Source organism: Opisthocomus hoazin, chromosome 15, assembly GCF_030867145.1.
Source record: "Opisthocomus hoazin isolate bOpiHoa1 chromosome 15, bOpiHoa1.hap1, whole genome shotgun sequence".
Taxonomy (NCBI): domain Eukaryota; kingdom Metazoa; phylum Chordata; class Aves; order Opisthocomiformes; family Opisthocomidae; genus Opisthocomus; species Opisthocomus hoazin.
The window spans coordinates 23,919,353-23,940,527 of record NC_134428.1 but is presented as its reverse complement, the minus strand read 5'-3'; the positions used below and the strand labels follow the sequence as shown (position 1 = coordinate 23,940,527).

Here is a 21,175-nt window from a genome sequence, read left to right as displayed (position 1 = left end):
ACCATCTCCTCGCCGGCCCCATTAGGCTCAGCTCGCTCCGCTTTGAAAGCTGCGTGACCTCCCTTTTCAATCAATTCCCAGTTATTAACCATGAAGAACAGCGTTGGGAGCTGCATTTGCAAATTGAATGTGGTGGTATATAATGAACTCCCGCTTTAAAACACGCCAGTTGAGGGGAATGTATCTCGCTAACATTTTTTAATTTCTCTCCCCTCCCCCCCCATGCGCTACGTTCAGATATAATTCAGAGAATTTGAAATAACTCAAAGGAATAAAACTTGCTAAGCAGAGTTGGAGGGGACGATGCCTGTAAGGACTTTCTATTATCTGTTTATTCTGATCCCCCCAAGCTAAGCCCTTGAGAAGATTAGCTACTCAGCTAAAAATCACTGCCGCTTAAAAGCCGATCTTTAGTTATTAAAATGCTCCGACCTCTAACTTGGGCTGATACATTTATTTATTAAAACTAACGAATTAATGCCCTGGGGGCAAGCGGGGTTTCCAGGGGGGTGTGGCAGCCCCCCAGCCCCCTCCGTGGGAGCGGCGCCGGGCGCCTTCCCACGCAGCAGCCCCGGGGGGGGGCAGCCGGGTCCTCCCACCCCTTCAACCCTCGCTTGGAGCCCCGGGGGATGGGTGGGGGCTGCATCTCCCCTTTTGGGGGGGCACGCCGGCGGGGAGCCGGGATGAGCGGGACCCGCGCATCCCTCGTGGAGAGGGGGGCAAACGCGGTCCCCCCCTCCTCCGGCTTTGCAAAGGGCGTTCCGCCCGCCCTGGGGTGGGGGGTGGGAGGGGGTGTCCACCTCCTCCTCCTCCTCTCCCCCCCCCCCAACCGCCTTCCACTCGTGAGGGTGGCACCCCGAGAAGCCCTGGGTGACCTGCCCTCCGCCCGCAGCCCGAACAAAGGCAGCGTGGCCGGCGGGGGGAGAATGAAGGCGGCTCCCCCCCCCGACCCCCCGGGGCTGCCCCGGCTCCTCCCGGCTGCCCGCCCCCGCCGGGCTCCCAGCCCCCTCCGCCCCCGCCTCTCCCCTCCCCTCTCCTCTCCCTCCTCCCCCGGTAAATCCGAAGTTTCCTGTTCAGCGCGGGCGAAGCTTTGCGAAGCGGCTGCGGAGCTGCCCGCTCCCTCCTTGGGATTACCGTCGGCAGAGGCTCCGCTCGGCTCCGGGAGAGCCCCCACCCCCCCGCCGCCACCCCCCTTCTTCTCCTCCTCCTCCTCCTCCCCAGCCTTCCTCCATCCTCCATCCCCGCGGGCAGGCGCCGCACGCCGAGCCCCCCCCCCCTTCCTTCCGCTGGATTTACGGGGGGGTGGCAGCCGTGGGTGGGGGTGTCTGGGGCGGGGGGGGGGGGGGGAGGGGAGATCCCCGATTGCTGCTTGGTCCCATGTGAACTGGAAGGCACGGCTATGCTCGTGGGGACACCGCGCTCCGCCGAACTAAGGTAGGAACACCCCCCTTCCCCCCCCCCCCCCCAAATCAATTTTGCACCCCCGAAAATATAAAAGGAAAAAAGACGGTGGGTGGGGGCACGCCGGGGTGGGGAGGGGGGGAACCCCAGCTTCCCGGGGGGGTGGGAGCGGTCGCGCCCGGGCGGCGGCTCGGCCCCCCCCCCCCCGCCCCCCCGGTCTTTATTGCGCCGGGGGTGGGGTGCGGGGGGAGGGGGGGGGGCCCGCCGCCCCTGACCCCCTGCCCTTGCCCCGCAGGTCCTGGCCGCTACCATGACTGATGGCGAGAGCCGAGAGCCGCTGCCGCGCCCGGCCGGAGGCGAGGTGCGGGTGCCCATCGCCTCCCCGCCGCCCCGCCGCCCCCCCGAGCAGCCCCCCGAGGATGCCGGCCCCGGCGGCTCCCCCGGCCGCGACCCGCCGCCCGACCTGGCCTCCGAGGAGGAGGAGGAGCAGGTGCCTTACCCGGCGCTGGCACCCACCGCCTTCTTCTGCCTCAAGCAAACCACCCGCCCGCGCAGCTGGTGCCTCAGGCTGGTCTGTAACCCATATCCTTTCCCCGAGGGACACCCCCTCCCCGCGCTGGGACACCCCCTCCCCACGCCCGGAGCATCCCCTCGGGGCTCCCGGCTCCCTCCAGCGCACGGGGATGTCGCGAAGCCCTTCGGGGGTCCCCAGAGTTTCCCTCCCCACACACCTTGCCCCACCCCGTGCTGTCCCGATCCCCAACCTCGGGGAGGGGGACGCGGGGCTTTGGAAAAGCGGGATGTCCCGCGTGCCCATCCCGCCGTCCTGAGCTGGAGCAGGGGGGACACACAAGCCAAGGTCCCCCCAGTTCCACCAGCATCATCAGACGGGCCGGTGTGGGAGCGAGGGGGACGGGGCAGCAGGACAGGGCGCCCGGCTTCAGCATCGTGGGATGCTGAGCCTCAGCCCCCCCAGAACCCGCAGAGGGGAGAAACCCCCCGACTTCGCTCATCTCCCAGCGCGGCGGGAAGGAGCGAAGTTTAAAGACAACCCCGTATTTATTTTAGACGCGGTGGGGAATTTCGGCCAGGCGCTGACCCTCGGGCTGTTTATATAAGAGAGCTCGGAGTGCATGTGCGCGTTCTCGTCGCGGAAAAATGGAGCGGGTTGGAGTTGGGTTGGGGAAGGCGCGTGCCTCGCTCGCCTCGGGTCCCGAAAACTCCCCTCGGCGTTGGCTCTTCTGCAACTTGCAGGCAGGGAAGGAAGAGGACAGTCAAGCCTCTAAATCTCCCCCCCCTTCCCCTGTGTCCTTTACCCAGTTTATTAATGTTAAATGAAAGAGCGCGGTGTGTTCTATCCAGAAAATTGAATTTTACCCGAAATGCTCGCGTGCAAAGCGAAGAGTTGTCAGTCTGTCTTGATAATCTTCAGAAAGTGAGCTTTCAGCTCCGCGCGCCGGCTGGGAAGCGTTGACATTGTGCAGATAATTAATGCTTTTACCTATCCCCGATACCTGCCTGCAGTTTGCTGCCTATATCCTGCCGCTGCTATTAAAAGCATTACTTATTAATATGGTTACTATTGATCTCGCTTCAGTTAACCAGAGAAACCTTTGTGCATCCGAGATCACTGTTTCCCTCAGCAACAACACCAAGTGTTGTCGTTAGGAGGAATTGTACAATCTGCCCCAGAATGCTGCCTTGGTCTGTTATTAAAAGGACTTGAAGGGGAAAAACCCAGAATTTTTTATGACCTAAGGGGCTCCTCTCGTTTGAGCTAGGTTTACACGAGCTGTTGACTTTTGCAGAGATATTTCGGCTTTACACCGTGGCGTAGCTCCTGTACCCTTGGGGGTGGAAAGGAGGAGTAAATGAGTAGTTGATCTCCACAGCGATGCTTTAGCCATATAAATATTAAACGTGAAGGACGGTTCCGTAACAGAAGCGATGTGCCTGGTCCTGGCGGGGCTTGGGGAGGGCACAGCGTTCCCGTCCCAGCTGCAGGCAAGGTGAGGCGAGGCAGATCTCTTCCCTTCAAGCAGGTTATTGGGTTTGAAAACTTTGGGGGCAGGCGGTAGGGAGAAGCCTTCTCCTTTGGCTTTCGTGGGGTCTCGCTCTGCTGCGTGGTTCTCTGGGTTCGGCGTCCCCTGAAGCCGGTACCGGTGACAAATTAACCCACAGCTGGAGGAAAACAAAGCAGCAGCACCTGAGCAGGGGAGGTTGGTGGAAAGAGGGTTCAGGTGTGCTCATGCTGCCCTAGGGTGAGGCTGTGCTTTTGTTTCTCCTTTCAGCATCTCCTAAGAATCCACAGGAGAGCAAGTGCCTTTATGAAACTTCTCCGCCTGACATAATATTACATGGAAATTGTGATGGTTGGTTAATAGCGAAGCAGAAATTTAATAAAACTACCTAAGCCCTGTGTCGTAGCGTTACTGCTGTCGGAGCCGGCGTGCTTTGGCTGTAGCAGAACAAAGCTCACAACGTATTGCAGCGATAGGGACGAGCTCCTTGCTGGGGTTTTTTTATTTTTCCCCTTCTCCTGGTCTCCAGCAGTCCCACACGTCGCGGTGAGAATAATCCTTCCGCGTCGGCTCCGAAGTTTCTTGGCGAGAGCGCTGGCGTTGCTGGTGGTTGTGATTTACGGAGCTGCGCCGAGCGGCCTCGGAGCGAGGAGATGTGGTTCTTGCTCAGGAGCTGGAGGTCGGGCAGCTCGGGGATGAGTGCCACCGCCACGGGGCTGGGACGCTTGGGAAGCGGCGGGATGGGGAGACGGCTCGAGGAGGAGCGCGGGCGGCTGGGTGCGAGAAGGGCTGAGGTTCCCTGAGCGCCTGTCCCAGGGGAAGAGGAACACTTAGAAGGTGGCAACACAAAGGTGATTCCTGGCTGGGTGTGCGGTTTCGGTGATGCTTCCCCCACCCCCCAGAAGCACAGATCCATAAACCACGATAACGAGCTTTACGTTTGCATTAAAATCTGCCTCTGTTACAGAAGGAAGGGACGTGACTGTGAAATCTCCCACAGTCTGAGGAGCTTCACTGAGGTGCTCGCTCACCTGGGAAGCGCTAACCCCTTCTGAAAAGCAGCTTCCATCCTCCATGGTGCTTTTTTTTCCTGGGGGAGTTGTCTTTTGCTCTCTTTAGAGTTGATCTGGTGGGGGGAGGAGGAGAAGGTCTCGCTCCGTGCCCCCCGATGCCTGCGTCCCTCCTCTCCCCGTGCTCACCGAGCGTTGCCCGGCGTGGGAGTGCGTCTCCGTGCGTCAGCCCGGCGGAGTTTCAGCTCCAAAACTTGTGCACGCTTCTCCTCGCTGCCAAGTGAAAAGACGTCACCCCCGTGCCCCTGGCCCGCGAACGGAGCCGTCTGTCTGTCCAGCATGACTTGAAAAGCACGGGTGTCCCATCCTGCGTGTTTAGGGTCCGCTTCCCGGCGGGACAGGGATGCTCCTGGCAGAGGCGGGGAGCTGCACCCGACCACGCCGTGGGGTTTGCGTCCGAAAAACCAAGTACCGCCGCGGTTCGGGAGATCCTCGAACTGCGAAAGCCGCCCGGCCGCTCCGAATATTTGTCGGTGGCAGAGAATAACCCAGACCTGTGGCCTGGAGCAGGTGGAAACCCTCCGTGGCCGGGCCAAAAGCGTGGTTTGCCTCTGCGGCTTGAGCAGAGGGGGTTGCTGCCGGGCTTAGAAATAGCTAAAAAAAGCTGTTGCCTGGTTCTCGGGGGGACAGGTGGGGGGGGATCAGCTTACGGGGCCGGGAGCCTGCCCAGCCGGAGGCACGCGTCGCCCGAAGGGCTGCGCGTCGCGGGGAAACCGGGCAGAGGGAGTAGATGCACGTTGGGTGTTTTGAATAGCTGGGCTGCGCTTGGGAATGTGAAGAGCAACCTGGAAAAAAATCCCCCCCCGCCGCTCCTCCCTGTTGGTGTGGTTTTATATTCATAAAACCAACAAACTTTTGAATTCTCAAACAACAGAAAGCAGAAGGGTCTGTGAGGAGCTGATTTTTTTCAGGTGTGGGAGCAATAATCGGAGAGTTGCGTCCAGTAAAGTTTAATCAGAGGAGCAGAAAGTGTTCGGGCTGGCGCTGGGTCTGGTTTCCACGGCTGAGTTTTGTCGAGCTGCCGTTCTCTGGCTTTCCTAAGGGATGGCTCCAGCACAGGAGTCTCCTTCCCAGCTCCGGGGTTACCTCGAAACCCAGATTCAACCAGAAAGTCTCTTGTACGTGACAGCTGGGAGCAAATAAGCAGCCTGAATATAGTCCTTGTGATACGGGTGATGGTTGAAATTGAATTTTCACTGCCAAGTTGTATTGTGTTTTACCTCTGTTATTATTGATTTACTTTTAATTTGCCTTTTTTTTTTAAAAAAAAAAGATATATAATTGGAAGCAAACTTACTTATTTCTTCAGTCCTCGATCTCCTACGTGGGTTTATTTATAGAGGTCTGTGGGTGGGACTTTGTGTACTCGGTGTGCACGTTGGGTGGTGGAAAGGAGGATTTGGGGGTTTGCCATCCTGCGAGGTCCTTCCCTGGCTCTTCCCAAGCGCTGCCGTTAATTAACGGCTCTAGAGAAGCACGGAGCTATGCCTGTATTCAGATGGGTGTTTTCTTCGATACATTATTTTGCTGCTGCTGACATTTTGATCAATGAAGCGTGGAGTCACGTTTTGACGGTCCCTAGATGTCCTTGTAGCTTGGGAGGGGGGGGGTTTGGAGGTGGCTCCTGGCCCTTGGTGACCCAGCAATGGGCTGGGACGGCGATGGCCGGCTGTCCCCGTGCCCGAGGCGGGGTGGTTGGGAGGAATGCTGACTTTGAGCCTGTCGCCGTGCATTGCTGCGAGGGGCTGGAGGCCTGGGCTGGAGCCCGGGACGTCGCGCGCAGCGGCGGTTAAACCTGCTTTCCATCCCGGCGCCGAGCGTCGGCTTTGCCGCAAGGCTTTGATAAAGCTCGAGCAACTTTGCTGGTTATTTAGTGATTCATAAAAACATTCGGTGAATCATTATGGGTTGAATTCTGTGTGCCTTAGTCAGAAAAAACCCTCCGCTGATTTATTTTCTCAAATGGCTACAGAGCTTGTTGGTGCCAGCTGATTTCTGTGGGACTTGGCTCTGTTCTCCTGTTTGGGTAGAGCCTCTGCTTGCATCAAATCTGGGTTTTATTTTTTAAATTTTTTGTTTTCTGAAGTGCTGTTCCTTGCAGCGTGTGCTGGTTGCCCTTACAAGCACTTCAGGGCAGACCTAACGTCCGCAGTCACATCTGTGTGTTACTTCCAAGCGGTTGTGGAGTCTCCTTCTCTGGAGATATTCCAGCCCCGCCTGGACAAGGTCCTGTGCAGCCTGTTCTGGGTGACCCTGCTTGGGCAGGGGGTTGGGCTGGGTGACCCACAGAGGTCCCTTCCAACCCCTACCATTCTGTGATTCTGGGATTCTGTTCCTCGGCGGAGGTATCTGTGAGTACGCTTGGAGGGTGAAAAAGTGCATTTCCTGCAAAATGGTGTGTCTGCTCCGTTGGCACCGCTCTAGCCTTTGCTCCATCTCCCCGTTCTTCATACTGGGCGAAGCTGTTTGCTCCGTGGTGTAATAAATTGCCTTCTGACACGAGGCTTGCTGTTCTCTTCATTCCTCCTTGCACGATGGATGTCCTCTGGCTCCCGCGGCTGTGGGAGCGTTGCCAGTTGGGATTTGGGGGGGGGCTGGCCTGAAGCACGCGGAGGTGTGGGGAGAAGTGACCAGGTCTGGGCTCCCATCAGTTGAACAAACTTTATGTAATTGCTCTGTAAAAAGCAGATACCAGATTTGAGGAGCTCGATCAGAAAGCCTTTGCTTTGAAGCTGTTCTTACTCAGGCTGTATTCTGACAAGTGCAATGGGAGGGTCTGACCGAATCATCATTTGTCATCTCCAAATATAAATATTGCAGTTAAAATATTTAGCGTGCTGTGGAAAAACCCGTTAGCGAAGAGATGTATTTCTGGCCTCATCCTGGGAGCCGCTGAGCACCCACGACGCCCACTGAATCTGGCGAGAGGCGCAGGTGCTGTGCACCCAGCAGCATCTCCCGCTGAGCGACAAGCAATTAGGAAACAGAAGGAAGAAAAGCCTTGTAAATTGTAACTCGTCTAAACATACGTTGTCCACATGTGTTTTAGCTCCTTTCATTTCAGCGTTCTGTGTTGGCTCAATACATCTAATCAGCAGTTTGGTCCGGAGTTTCCTCTTTAATACGAGCGGAAGCTGCCTTGGTTGGCTCGTCGCGGTCCCGGCATCCCTGGCACCACCGAACCCCGTCATCTCTGACCTCTGTCTTGCACCCTGAATTCCTTCAGCACCGCTCGTGGGTTTTTACCTCTGCGAAATGCCTTTTATTCCTGTCTTCCAGCCGAACTCCGGAGCGCGGATCAGCGTTGGAAATCCCCGTCCTCCGGCAAGGCTGCCGGAGTCGGTGATATTTAGGAGAGCGGCGGCGTGGGCAGGGGGCGGCTGGTTGCTCAGAGCAAGGTGGTGAGCTCGCTGCAAGCTCCAGCAGGCATTGGATGGTGCTTGGCTCCTGTTTTCAAAACGACTTTTGCAACAAAAAAAGGGTTAGAAAGCCAGTTATGAAAACACTTTGCAAGCGGATGAGGTTTGGCCGTAGCTCTTTGCCGCGAGGGCTGACGGCGTGTGGCGATACCTGCGCGTGTTGGGGAGCGTGAGCGTGGGGACGCGGCGAGAGAAGATGCGATGCCGGTGCCCAGGAATGGAGACGTGAGGTTGGCTGATGAAATGAAGTTGACTCATATAATAAAAAAAAAAAAAAAGTCCATCTGAGCAAAGTGTACAAAGTAAATCAGAAGTATAAGTAATGAAAGGAAAATTAGATCTTTAGCTTTAATGAAATATAATATTCAGTAAATAGAATTCTCTTTAAGCTCTCCTCAGCCCCGGTTCTGATGGTTCCCATACGCCGGTGAGGCTGGCCGTGGCTGGAGGCCCTGACGCCCCGTCCCTCTCTGTCCCTGTGGCGATTCCGGTTGAATTCCAGGCGGAGCGTGCAGCACCTCAGAGTTTTAGGGATTTATCCCGGAGTGGTCCCAAGCCAGGGTTGCAGCGGGTATCTCTGCGCAGGTTGAATTTGCAAATGCACTTTGAAAAATATTTGCCTACCTATTTCTTCCTCACCCCTACACCTAGTTAGTGCTTTTATAGCTACCAAAGCCAACGGACTCAAAGGATGACTCTCTTGGCATTCGCAAACCCATATTTACTATATGTGGAATTTCACTGAAGACTGTATTTAGAATTATTTTAGGATGTCTTTGTATGTGCTTTTCCTTTTCTACAGATTTTTTTAAAAAATTGTTCTGTACTGGATATTCCCCTCCAGTGAGAAACTGGGAGATGCTACCTTGTTGCATGGGGCTTTACTAAAGATTACGTGTAACCTCCGTCAAATATCTACAACTCACTTATTATATTCAGACTGTAATCTATAACACTTCAGAGCATTTAATTTGCTACGTTTCGAGGCATTTACAAGATGCATCCCAGACTCCTCTTTGTAAAGTTTTTCCAATTGCTTTCAATTTTCTCACCTCTTGGATCCAGTGGGACCCAAGAAATGCCCTTTCAATTTGCAGTTTGTTTACAAGTTCGGTTTATGGACTGAGTCCATATGTATTTTTTTTCCAGTGTGTCTAGATGGCAAATCCCTGGGAAGCGTGAAACAAGGTATCGCACGAGCTGAACTGTGCTGATGGGTGGGAGCAGCAGCTCGGAGCCTGTAGCCGGTCTCTGCTGCTTTGGGTTGCAGCTGGATTTTAGGCAGTGTAGCCCCAAGCTGGATGTAGATACTTTCTGAACATCTGAATATCATATGGCTGTCTCTAAGATGCTTTACTGTGTTTTAGTGAGTTTTTTAAAATACAAGAATAGTTTTAGGTTTATACTAATGGAGTTTAAGCATACCCTTGTTTACCTTTCCCTCGGCTTTTGTTACTTGGGGTCTTGGGTTTTTTAGCGTGAAGAAGAGAAGGCTGAGAGGGGACCTTCGAAATGCCTACAAATATCTGCAGAGTGGGGGTCAGGAGGACGAGGCCAGACTCTTTCCAGTGGTGCCCAGCGACAGGACAAGGGGCAATGGGCACAAACTGAAGCAGAGGAAGCTCCAGCTGAACATGAGGAAGAACTTCTTCCCTCTGAGGGTGATGGAGCCCTGGCCCAGGCTGCCCAGGGAGGCTGTGGAGTCTCCTTCTCTGGAGATATTCCAGACCCGCCTGGACGCAGTGCTGTGCAGCCTGCTCTGGGTGACCGTGCTTGGGCAGGGGGTTGGGCTGGGTGACCCACAGAGGTCCCTTCCAACCCCCACCATTCTATGATTTGGGCTCGGGCCGGGTGGCAGCACCCATCTGGGCTTACTTGGAGGCAAAACCTCAACTTTACCTGCCATGCTCTGCGTGATGGGTTTGGAGTGGCTCCGTGAGAGCAACGGGGATCAGATTCTTTTACGGTGAATGAACTCCGAATTGTGTTTTTTCTCTGCGTATTTGCGTGTTGTTGGGTTTTGTTTGTTTGTCTTTTAAATTGCTGCTGGAGACGAGAAGCATGGAGCTAGCCGCTTACAGAGCTCCGATTAGTCTTCCGCTGGATTACGTGCCTAGCTTGTGGTCTGCCATGTCCTCATGCTGGTGTAAATCAGGAGGGGGCCCAGGGTGCAGCCTTGGCTCGCGCGCCCGCACCCCCAGAGACACACCGGTGTGTTTGACTTCTGTCATGCTGGGAATCCAGCCTTGCTGGGCATCCCACCGGTGCAGCAGCAACCTCTGCCACCAGCCTTAAAAATCCTGCAAGGAAGACGTTACCTCTGTTTCCACAGAGGTTTTAAGAGAACTTGAGCTCAGATTTTGCCCTTAATTCTTACGGTAGCATCTGGTGTTTGTGGCGAATCCGTTAATCCAGCTGCCGAAGCAGCCTTGTGATTTTAGGTAAGATACACTTTTAAGTGAATATTTAGCTGCTTGGGATAGGAGGAAAGTTATTATGTGATCTCGCCTAATAGTTAATTCTAAGATAACTTAGACCAACTTCAAATCATCAGGCTCTGCGCTGTATTTCTGAACCAGCAATTAGGAGTCATCAGCCTGCATAGAGACAGATTGGAGGTGAATTAGAGGCTGATGAGCTCTGTACAGGGCTTCCAGGGCTGTTCCCAGCCTCCTGCCGCAGGGAAATATCAGAGCGGTCACCCCGGAGCTGGCCGGCCGGGCTGGGGGCGGAGGAGGAGAGCTTTGACAAGAGGCAGCTGTAAAAGACAATTTTCCTCTTTCTTTCCCTTAATAAAAATCTGTTCTGAGCACTGTACCAGGCAGACTGGTTTGGCAATGGATTAAATGCGCGGCTTCGAGATCTAATTTTGTCCGTTTCAACTGACAGATGGAAATTGTGTGCTTTCACAATGCTACTAGTATCTAGCGATTTTGCTCGGAAGCAGTGCCTCCGAAAGCCCTCTGGAGAAAGAAGATGACTTTGTGTACATCGATTGGTGGTCACCGTTCCCTCAGAGGGCAAATTCAGGCTGCGTGACTGCTCCTGGCCCCTTTGCTCCATCCTCGTGGTGCACCGTTGGGGCAGGATTTGCCCGAATATCTGATATTCTGGTAGATCTTGCTGTGGAAAGTAAACCACAAGTTATGGTACGTGGTGTTTGGGACATCTGTCGTGTTCCATAAGGGTGGAGAGTCCTTTTAGCTGGGATGTCGGATGAACGTTACGAGCAGGGACGTCTTGGGAGCATCCCCCGGGACCCTCGCGAAACTTGGCGTACCCAAACTCTTTGAACCCCAACGCGCTCCTCTCCGCCGTGCGTTTGTTTTGATTTTCCCGTTGTTCGATGAAACCCTCTGAGATTTGCGATGGGTACGCCGGTGTTTGTGTAGAGATCCGTTCCCGTCTCGGAGGAGCTGCAGCCCAGGCTGCTGCTTGGCATGGTTGAGGACAGAAAGCGTGGACTGACACCTCCTTCACTGGGGATGACAGACAGAGGAGACGATGAAGAGCTCACCGGGAGACAAAGCAAACCGTGGCTTCTGGCACCGCAAATAGAAATTCTTTGGACTGAGGTTTCAGGCACAGCTGATGGGAAAGCAGAGGAACACAGAAATGCAGTATTTGCATGTAGATACTTAATAAATCTAAATTTTTATGTATATTTGTGTGTGCCCATGCTGTAGTTTCTAGCAGAATGGACTTCGCTTTGTTTGCAAAGGAATGGAAACCTTTCTCGTGGAGGTTGATAGCATGCTCGTTTATTCCTTGGTGGGGCTTGTCCATAAGGATGCTGTCAGACTCGGAGGTGCTGGTTGAAGTCCTGGGGTGAAATAATGAATCCACCAGATCTTTGTCATTGCCTTTGGGTTTCCACCTGTGGTGGAGTGCAGGGAAACATCAGTTTGAGTTTGGAAAAGAAAACAAGACCTTATTCTTCAGCTGCGTGTTCCAGGTCAGGTAGTTTCAATGCCAGCAAAGCTGATGGGTCCAGGGGCAGGATTTAGCCCTGAGCACATTGTCTATCCCCAGCCTCTTATTAGCAGGCCCGTCTGTGCGTGTGTTTGTGCGGAGCCTGTAATGGTATCATGCGCGCTGTAATTTTGTTGTTAAATCTGAGCTAGTTTGGCATGATGGGGACTAGGCGGCTTGTAGCGATTGGAACATTATGGTTTATTGAATTTCATAGCCCGGAGGATTGAACTGTGCAGAGCAACTCTGGAGGAAGGGGAAAAAAAGTAAAATAAAATGTCACCTATTTTTCCTGAATGTTTTTTTTCTGAGCCGGTGTTTAACATACTGGAGTTGCTGGGCACGGGCAGATGGGTGGAAGAGACGCCGGTGATGGGAAGCAAACCCTGGGAAGGTTGCTGTCCTATTAAATAGGCTCCTAAGGAAAGCGATTTGGATCCGTTCCCAAGGACACTGGAAAGTGCCACATCGGTAAATATGCTGGGATTTCCCTCACCTCGCTTCCCGCGAAAGATCTTCATTTCGTCTCCATCAACACTGGTAATGGAAGAGCAGAAGTCAGAAGGGCGTCCTGTTTCAGATGTAATTGTGGTGCTTTGCCTTTATGGGTGATCCTGAACGTTGTTTCTGCAGTCTCAAGCACACGCCGGTGCTATAAACGCTTTTATTGCAGGCACAGCCGCTGGCGCGGGTCTCCTGGCTGCTCCGGTGCAAACCTCGACCTCGCAGGGGTTGATAAGGCAACAGGAAAAATCGACTCAATGCTGAACCGTGTGTCCTTTGCATGGAGAGGCTCGTGAAGGGCTTGATTGACCACCCCGGTCTCTTAAATCTGTTATCAGGGCACAAAGCGGGTGCAGGGTGAGTTCTCGCACATTGGTTGGCAGCCGGCTCCTGAGGGCAGAAGCTGCTGTGGTTTCTGCCTGCTGCTCTCCTTTGCTTTTCTGATGAGGATCAGTAAAGTGGTCGCTTGTGAGAGTGCCTTTTTTTAGTGTCCGTGTGACCTGGAACTTGCCTGTTCTGGGCAGAAAAAAATGCTACATTCCACATAGGCTTTGAAGAGATTTTCTCGTCTTCACCATTCAGTATGAACCTGTTGTTGAATCGAGAATTCAGAGTTTAAAAGCGGAGCTCTGGATCTGCTGAAGTTGTGGATAACTGTTGTTGGGGCCAGGGTGAGGGGTATAGCAGGGGTTTCACGGCTGGGGGCTTGGCCGGGTGCTCTTCTCCCATGTCATAGACTAATCTCATTTTTCTGACCCCGTCTCAGTGTTTGTCGTGTGTGTGAGTCCTGCTCCGACGGCTCCGTCTCCAGCCTGCAGCTTGATGCCCCCGTTACCATGAACTGAGACCTTACCCCGTTGCTAGAGCAGGGTGTGCCGTGACTGGAAAAGAAAATCAATGCTCAGCCACAGCAAAGTGGAGGGTCGTCTTAAGGCTATATTTATCCTGGTTTTACATTTTTTTAAATTTTTTTTTCTTTAAACATGTCGCCTTGAAATTTCCCAGGCCCTGCTGAGTCATGGCTGGGGTTTTTTGTAGCTGTGTTGAGTTTTTGACAAGTAGCTACTAGGCTTTCCTCTATATGTTTGTCAAGGGATGGAGCTCGCAGAGCTGCTTGTTGTGTGCACGGGCAATCAATTAAGGAGCGCGTTTGTCATTTACATCATTAGCATTTGCATCAGGGCAGCACTTAGGCTGAGCCTAGAGCCGCAGAGCTCAAAGTAAGAGGCAATCTGGGTCTCGGAGAGCTTTGAAGAGAGTGCGTTGGCTTCTTGGCAGAAAGCGAGAAGGGAACCGAGCCAAGGAGCAATGAGGTGGCTTGCAAGGGGTCGTACAGTAGATGAGCGGTGGAGGTGGGGGAGAGGCTGTGACGTGGGCACCTCCAATTCCTCCTGCAAAGCATCTTCAGAATAGCTCATATCCACATGAGCAGAGCAGAACTTCATCTAAGAAACAGGTGCCAGAGGTTAGGAGTCATTTGTAAAGCCATGGCAGTGAGTGTGGTCAGTGCTCTCAAGATGCTCCAGAATAATGTCTGCTGAAGGAGGGACAGGCAGAGCTTATGGATGAGGGGAGCAGCTTCAGCTGGATGGTGGAAAGTGTTGGATGCTACATGGGCATCAGCAGTCCCACCCTGCTGTGAGCTTATCTGGTTTTTTACGGTTGCTGCTTGTCTGAGACCGGTTTTTGCACATGGGCTCCATGGGTACGGAGCTTTTACCATGGAAAGGCAGGTCCTTGCTATTGCGCTTGTGCATTCCAGTGATCTTGTTGTGACCCAGTGGGACTGTTCATTTCGGTAAGGGCTGTGGAGTTTGCCCTTAAGCGAGACAGGAGGGATCGGTTAGGCTAAATCAATCCCCTGCCTGCTCCGTATCGCTTTGTCCTGATAAGCTGTCAGTTTAGCTCTAAATGCCGTGTTTGAAAGCACATCTCTGCTCTCCAGGCTGGGTCAATGTCAGCAGCAGTATTAGTTGAAGGATGGATTTAAGCCACCAGCTCATCACAAGAAAGGGGAGCTACATCTGAGGCATCATTTCTTGGCAGCCTGTGATCTTTCATAGGTTGGAGAGAAATTTGGTAGGATGAAATATCCTCGGCTACCTCTGAGTCAGCCCTGCAGTTTAATGTCACTCCTAATACCGGGTTGGAGCAGTGAGGAGCTGGAGGTGGAGATGCGGTTGGGTGGGATGGAGCTGTTTGCTCGCCAGCCGGGTGCGGTCTGAGCTGTGTGTGGAAAGCGAGGGGTCACGAAGGGGATCCCCGAGTCCTTCTGTGGCCTCTGCTTAGGGAAGAGCCAAGGGCAAACAAGGCACAAGTCATCCCCTTGCACAAGTCAAGGGGTCACTTCAGGACCAAGTTCAAGCTGGCGTTAACCCTGCGTTTCCTGGCTTTGCCTGATGGAAGCCAGACCCGTTGCCTTGTTTGATCACTGGCTTTGCGGCGGGGGTGATGGATTGCAGTGTGAGCTTTACCACCCTTCGTCGCTGCTTCCTCTGCTCTTCTGGCCCGTTGTGTTCAGTTCAGTCAGAGTTTATTATAAATAACTTCAGATAGCAGGCTGAAATATCCCGGGCTCCCTTTTTTTTTTTTCTTGGCAGTTGCAGAGCATGAATCGGCTTCAAGGCAATTGAGGTATTTTAACGTAACATTTACAGCCCATATCTATACAAAATGTGACTTGTGTTTATAGAAGTGTGCCTTTAACAGTCTCTTATCAAAACATATGGGACTCTCCGGCGGGATGCTGGGGTTCCTCTGAAGCGTTCCCCAGACAATACAGTTCCACGTTAGATGGTCTTACGATGTCTGTAGACTTAACCGAGCCTGTTGTTCCGCACGCGTCGTTGTGCGTCTTCCCTGTCTGGCCTGCGGCGCTCGCTTCGCCTCCTTCCGAGAGCCCTTTGAAAGTCCCTTATCGCCGAGTCCTCCCTTCGCCCCTGCGTGTCCTTGGCAAGCAAAGGCAATGTCACCGTGCAGAAAAGCACATCACGCAAAGCAGGATAAGGTATCAGCCAAGCGGAGCGATGGGCTGGCGGGGTGATGTGTTTGGCAGTGGTGAGCAAGCCCCGAGAAGCGAGGCTTGAATTTTTCCCCTCTGCAGATCTCGTGGAGGTCTCATTCCAGAGCAGTCCCTCCTTGTCTGCGTGACGCGCCCTAGCAGAGGCTGGGGTCATGCTGGACTCCCCGTCATCAGACCGTGAAACAGCGAGATGCGTCCTCCCCCAGAGATGTTAGTGCGTCAAGGAATGCATTTGGCCCCAGCAGCACGTCCTAATCCAATCTCACGTTGGATGCTGTCCAGGTTTTCTGCAACTTCAAATGGCTCTTGGTGCAATCCTTTACCGAGCAACCGTTATTTTACTTGCCGTAGCGAGGGGACCAGACGTCCGCTGGGTGCACTCTGCCTTACAACGCCTGGACCAGCATCCTTAAAAAGGCGCGCGGCCATGTTGCGTTGAATAGGGCTGCCAAGAAGAACAAGATCTGTCGGGCTCTGCGCTGCTGTTCCATCCCGTGGTGTTGCTTTCTCTGGTACACCGTGATGTGCTGCCCTTGCTGGACGGCTGGAGAGTCATCCAAAAGCTTCAGTTTCTCATTCAGAGCCCGTCTGGAGCTTCCATCCCGAGCTGCTTTAGACTGTGAATTGGAAAGTAAGTTTGAGCAAAAATTGGCCTTCTCATGGAAGTTCTTGTCCTGTCCAGCCCGTAAATTTTAATGGGAAATGGGCAAGCTGAATCTCTAGGCAGCTGTGCACATCTCAGCCTCTTCTGAAATGAATCACACTTACTCAGGCCTGAGGAAAAGCTCCTTCTTATCCAGGTATCTGGGATGGCCTTTAATGCTGGGGTTTATATCCTGTGCTTATCTGATCAAAGTGCGATCGATCTGCCTATTTCAGGTTGGTGTTTGCCCAGGACTGTGGCGAGCTCAGGAGGATAATGCTATGGCTGAGCAGTGTTGCCTAAATTAGCTCATAAAGTCATCTGGCCCTGGGCAGGGTCTGGTTTGCCTTGCCAGTGGATGTGCATGCGTTGGTTTATCCAAATTCACAAGCTGGTGGCCCAGGTCACACTGCAGCTCGTGGGATAGACCCAGCAGCTCCTGCCAGCCTTTGGAAGGGCTGAGAACAGGTGACTCTCCTGAGCTGCCACTTTTGGACCCAAATTCCTTGGGTCCAATGGGACTGTGCAGCCCCTTGGGTGCCCCAGTTTCCTAGTGATGCTTCTTGGACTTGCTCACAACATTTCAGAAGTAGACATGTACGGCTCTTGTGTTTGCTTGGTGTCCAAGCATCACCTGCTTTGATCTCATATGCTGCCAGTGCTGGGCCTGGAGAAGCTCTCCCACCAGCCTGGCCTGATCTTTCCAGTTCTGGGGCTGTTCGGCCTCTTTTAGCTGGAGAAACGCCTTGGTCATTGCATGTTTCTCCATAGGTGCCTGGTGAACCCCTGCTCCTTGGGTCGTCTCCTGCTGGGAGGATGACTTTGCACCGATGTCCCCTGGCACGCAGTGACAGCTTCTCGGGAGCGGTCTGTCCACTAGATGTCAAACCTCTGCTTCAGAAGCAGGGCTCCAGCTCGCCGCGAAGGCTGCAATCACACATGACGTGTAGGGAGCAAGATGGGATGTGAAGTCTGACATGGGCGGACGTCCACCGATGACCTCACTGCCCATCTGGGGAAAGTGTGGGATTTCAGCTGGCTTTCCCTGTTGACATATTTCAAATTAAAGCAGGGTGGGAAAGGAATGTTTTGGGGTTTTTTTTCCCCCCCCCCTTTTTTTTTTCCTGGAAGTGTCTGAATTATTTCAAGTGAAATATTTCGAGGCTTCGGTTGTCCTCCAGCTGAAGGCCTCAGACATACTGCCAAAGGGAATTCCAGATATAGAAGTAAACTTACAGGGACCCGATTCTGGTTGCATGTTCTTACTTTTACACCAGTTTTTATGGGAAGCACCTGCTTTAACATGAATAGCCACTGATCAGCAGGAGTGTAATTTGAAGCAGAACCTCCCCCTTGAGACGTTGCTGAACATCAGTGGGGTTGGACTGTGGTCAGGACCTCTGTTCTCATACAGACTGGATGTCTCTGGTGCCGTTGCTTGGTAAAATGATATTTAACAACTTATAGCAGGAATCTGGTACTTCTTTTGTAAAGTCAGGAAGTTTCATTCTGTTTTATTTATTTTACTGACCTTTGGATCGAGAGATCCCACCAGTTGCTCAGTACAAGGAAGGTTATTGCTTTCCTCTCCCTTCTTGTTACGTTCCTTTTCTCCGTGTATTTGCACTGCCAAGGACAGGAGGTGGATAAACCTTTGGGCTGACCCAGTTGTATTCCTTTGGTGGAACCAATCATGAAGATACAGGCATAGTTTAGGGTGTTATACCTGTTCCCCTGTGTGTGTCTGTGCTCTGAAGGCCTGGCTGGACTCCCACGCTCGGGTGCCCCAAAGGAAGGGAACAGTAAGTAGGGCAAAGTCTGCTGTGATCCCACCAGGCGGGAGAGCTGGAATCACAGAATGGTAGGGGTTGGAAGAGACCTCTGTAGGTCATCTAGTCCAACCCTCAAAGCAACCTGAAAGCATCTGTCCAGCCCTTGGCAAGTGCGGTTTGACTTGAGTCTCGAAATTCCCATCAATCGGAGTGTCCTTCTGTCTTAATTAAGAGGAAAAAAAATTATATATATACTTGTATGTTCTTTAGTTCCAGCACAGAGAGAAGATTCCTGTTTGGGATTATTTTTAGTCTCTGAAATTATTCACGAGGCTGCTTTCCCTGATTTATGACAATACCCAGCACATCGCCGTGTAAATGACTTTTAAATGGAATGTTTCAGTGGTTTTATAAGAATTCCTCATGTGAGGGGAAAATAAACAGTTTGTCATTTACCAGACTGTATTTGATTATTAGATTTGTTACTATAAACATCAGGCTACGCTTCCTTCAGCTGAGGCTGCTGGAGATGCATGACTTCAGAGAGCCATACCATGAAATAAAAACTAACCCAACATGAGAAAGCAGCACGGGATTGATCGCGCCTGTTCCCTGCTGGCCTTTTTGGCCAAAAATGGGTATCTGATGTTGAGGTTAACGTGACTCCAGTTTGTCAGATCTCATTCAAAGAGTGTCTGCTATGAAAGGTGAAGCCACGTGGGTTTGGCGTCCTGGGGTCCTGGTAGAGTGACCAGGCTGTGCTGTAAGGCTGTGGTGCTCCATCCCTGTGCTCGTCACTGGCCTTGCCTGGTATCTGGAGAAGTCAATGCAAAGTGGCGAGCAAGAAAATAAGCATACAGTGGTACGGTGAAACCTTGCAGTTCTGCTGAGGGGCCTGGATGGGCAGAGCATCACTGAGGTGCACCAGTGCCTTTTCAAGGCAGGCACCAGAATGGAAGGACTGCCGTGGGAGTGGAAATACAGCCATGGAAATCAATCCATCCATTGCTAAAGAGGTGTAAAATACCTCTCAGGCCCTTGGGGATCAGGCCTAGAGAGTAAAGCCTTAACCCCAGAAGTGCATGACAGCTTAGGAGCTTCTTACAGGGCTCATGCTTTTCCCTTGAGATAAAATGCATCCTGCGTGGAAAGGAGTTTCCATAAGACCAGTGACTTGGAGGAACATCTTGGCCGTAAGGGCCATGAAAGGGATTTTGGAAGCGGTTGGACTTTGGTGTTGGGCTGGCTCTGTTCCCAGGGCACGGCACAGTGAGTGGCAGGTCCTGAAGCACGGCATCAGGTGCCTGCAGTTAGCAGTCTTGCACGCCAACAGGGATCCTGCCCTGGCTCTGCAGATGCTGTCCCCACACGCACATGGCACTGGAATGGCTCTGCGACACTTGAAAGGGAATCAGTCTTGTGCTGGGATGCACATGACTAGCGACATGTGTCCCATCAGGAGGCTCCAGGCAGCTCTTCGAACCCCTGAAGGTCCCTGCTGCAATGCACCCTCTCAGTGGGGAGCAGGGGAGCGTGCGGGGCGTGAGAGTTGCACGCAGAAATGAGCAGGGAGAAAAATCACCCATTAATTCGGTAATTTTAGGAGCTCTGCAAGGGAAGAAAATGCTGGTTGTTAGACACCATGTCATTAGTGTGGCCAGTAGGTCGAGGGAGGTTCTCCTTCCCCTCTACTCTGCCCTGGTGAGGCCCCATCTGCAGTGCTGTGTCCAGTGCTGAGCTCCCCAGCTCAAGAAAGATGAGGAGCTACTGGAGAGTCCAGCGGAGGGCTACGAGGATGAGGAGGGGATTGGAGCATCTCTCACAGAATGGTAGGGGTTGGAAGGGACCTCTGTGGGTCATCTAGCTGAGAGAGCTGGGCTTGTTCAGCCTGGAGAAGAGAAGTCTGAGAGGGGATCTTAGCAATGCCTACAAATGTCTTCAGGGTGGGTGTCAGGAGGATGGGGCCAAACTCTTTCCAGTGGTGCCCAGCGACAGGACAAGGGGCAACGGGCACAAACTGAAGCAGAGGAAGTTGCGTCTGAAGATGAGGAAGAACTTCTTCCCTCTGAGGGTGACGGAGCCCTGGCGCAGGCTACCCGGAGGGGCTGCGGAGTCTCCTTCTCTGGAGATATTTAAGACCCATCTGCAGCCTGCTCTGGGTGACCCTTCTTGGGCAGGGGGTTGGGCTGGGTGACCCACAGCGGTCCCTTCCAACCCCAAACATTCTGTGATTGCGCCGCATGCTCTGGGTTACAGGCAGCAGACGGTGTTGGTGTGCTCAGGAACGGTCCTTACGCCTTCTGGCTCCGGTCTGCCAGGACCTGGGAAGAGCAGAGCTGAGGAGAGGAAGAAGGTGTCACCATGATGTGGACCAAGGGTGGACATTTGGGTCCTAGGGTGGGCAAGGCTCGTGCCTGGCATTGCGGTGGGTTATACAGAGGAGGGGGAGGAGGTGCACCCTCATCCCACAGCACGATTCCCACGGTCGCCATGGCTGGGACAGCAATTTTTACTGAGCCTCTGCTTCTCCTCTCCTGCACATCGATGCGGGGCTCGCTGAAGGCGGATGATTTTGGGTGCTCCCCTGGGCTGGCTTGTGGTGATGCAGGGACCAGAGTAGATCTTTTTATGATCGCAGCCTCCTTGTTCTGCAGAAGTTCAGTTTTCATTCTGCCCCTCTCTTCCCCCAAAGCTTTCCACAGCGTGAACCAAAGATGAAACAGAGTGATGGTGATTGAAAGAACATGCTCGGAGCGGGGCAGACTGCCTGCCCTCGTGGCAAGGGGTGGCTCGTGCCTCCAGACCCCCCTTCTGAGGTGCTATGGCTGCCGTGCCACTTTGGCAGGGTGTTTCTGGGTGTTTCGGGGTGTCCCAGTGATGGCGATGAGCTGAACATCCACGAGTGCTGACGCTTCTGCTGCCGGGCGGGCAAGCAGGGTGGGATGTGAGGGGTGTATGAAAGGGTGAAAGGTCGTAGTGGTGGACGAGGGGGTGAGATCAGGGGGTTCTGCAGGTGTGTGTCCCTTCTCCTACTGCAGCAGGTTTGGCTGCGATTCCCCAGATCCATCCTCCATCCCTGTTCCTCAGCAGTGCTTGGGTTTGCAAGGGCAGGAGCTCGTGCTTCGTCCGTCATGGGAATGAAACCAGAATTAGTGGTGCAGCTGAGCCTTATGGGCTTGGCAATAAATCCTCCCAGGAATATGGTGTTTGTCTGGGCTTCACCGGGGGAGCTGTCATGGGGACGGGCCCCTCGGAGGGGATGATGAGATGCAGGAGAGCCTGGCCGCGGAGCCGGAGCTGCGTGGGGAGGAGGCACCAGCCCCCTAAACCACCTCTGCGGCTGTGCTTTGG

General features: G+C 53.4%; 1 protein-coding gene across 5 annotated transcripts in view; it reads left to right on the top strand.

Moving 5' to 3' along the window:
- Nucleotides 1-1,354: 1,354 nt before the first annotated feature.
- The window catches only part of CACNA1H (calcium voltage-gated channel subunit alpha1 H), a 257,855-nt gene continuing 238,034 nt past the window's right edge, over nt 1,355-21,175 (top strand). For all 5 annotated transcript variants that reach the window (XM_075436240.1, XM_075436243.1, XM_075436239.1 and 2 more), the window contains exons 1-2: nt 1,355-1,434; nt 1,697-1,983. In XM_075436240.1, coding sequence (XP_075292355.1) covers nt 1,712-1,983 — 272 coding nt within the window. In that variant the 5' untranslated portion in view covers nt 1,355-1,434; nt 1,697-1,711. The remainder of the gene's footprint in view (nt 1,435-1,696; nt 1,984-21,175) is intronic.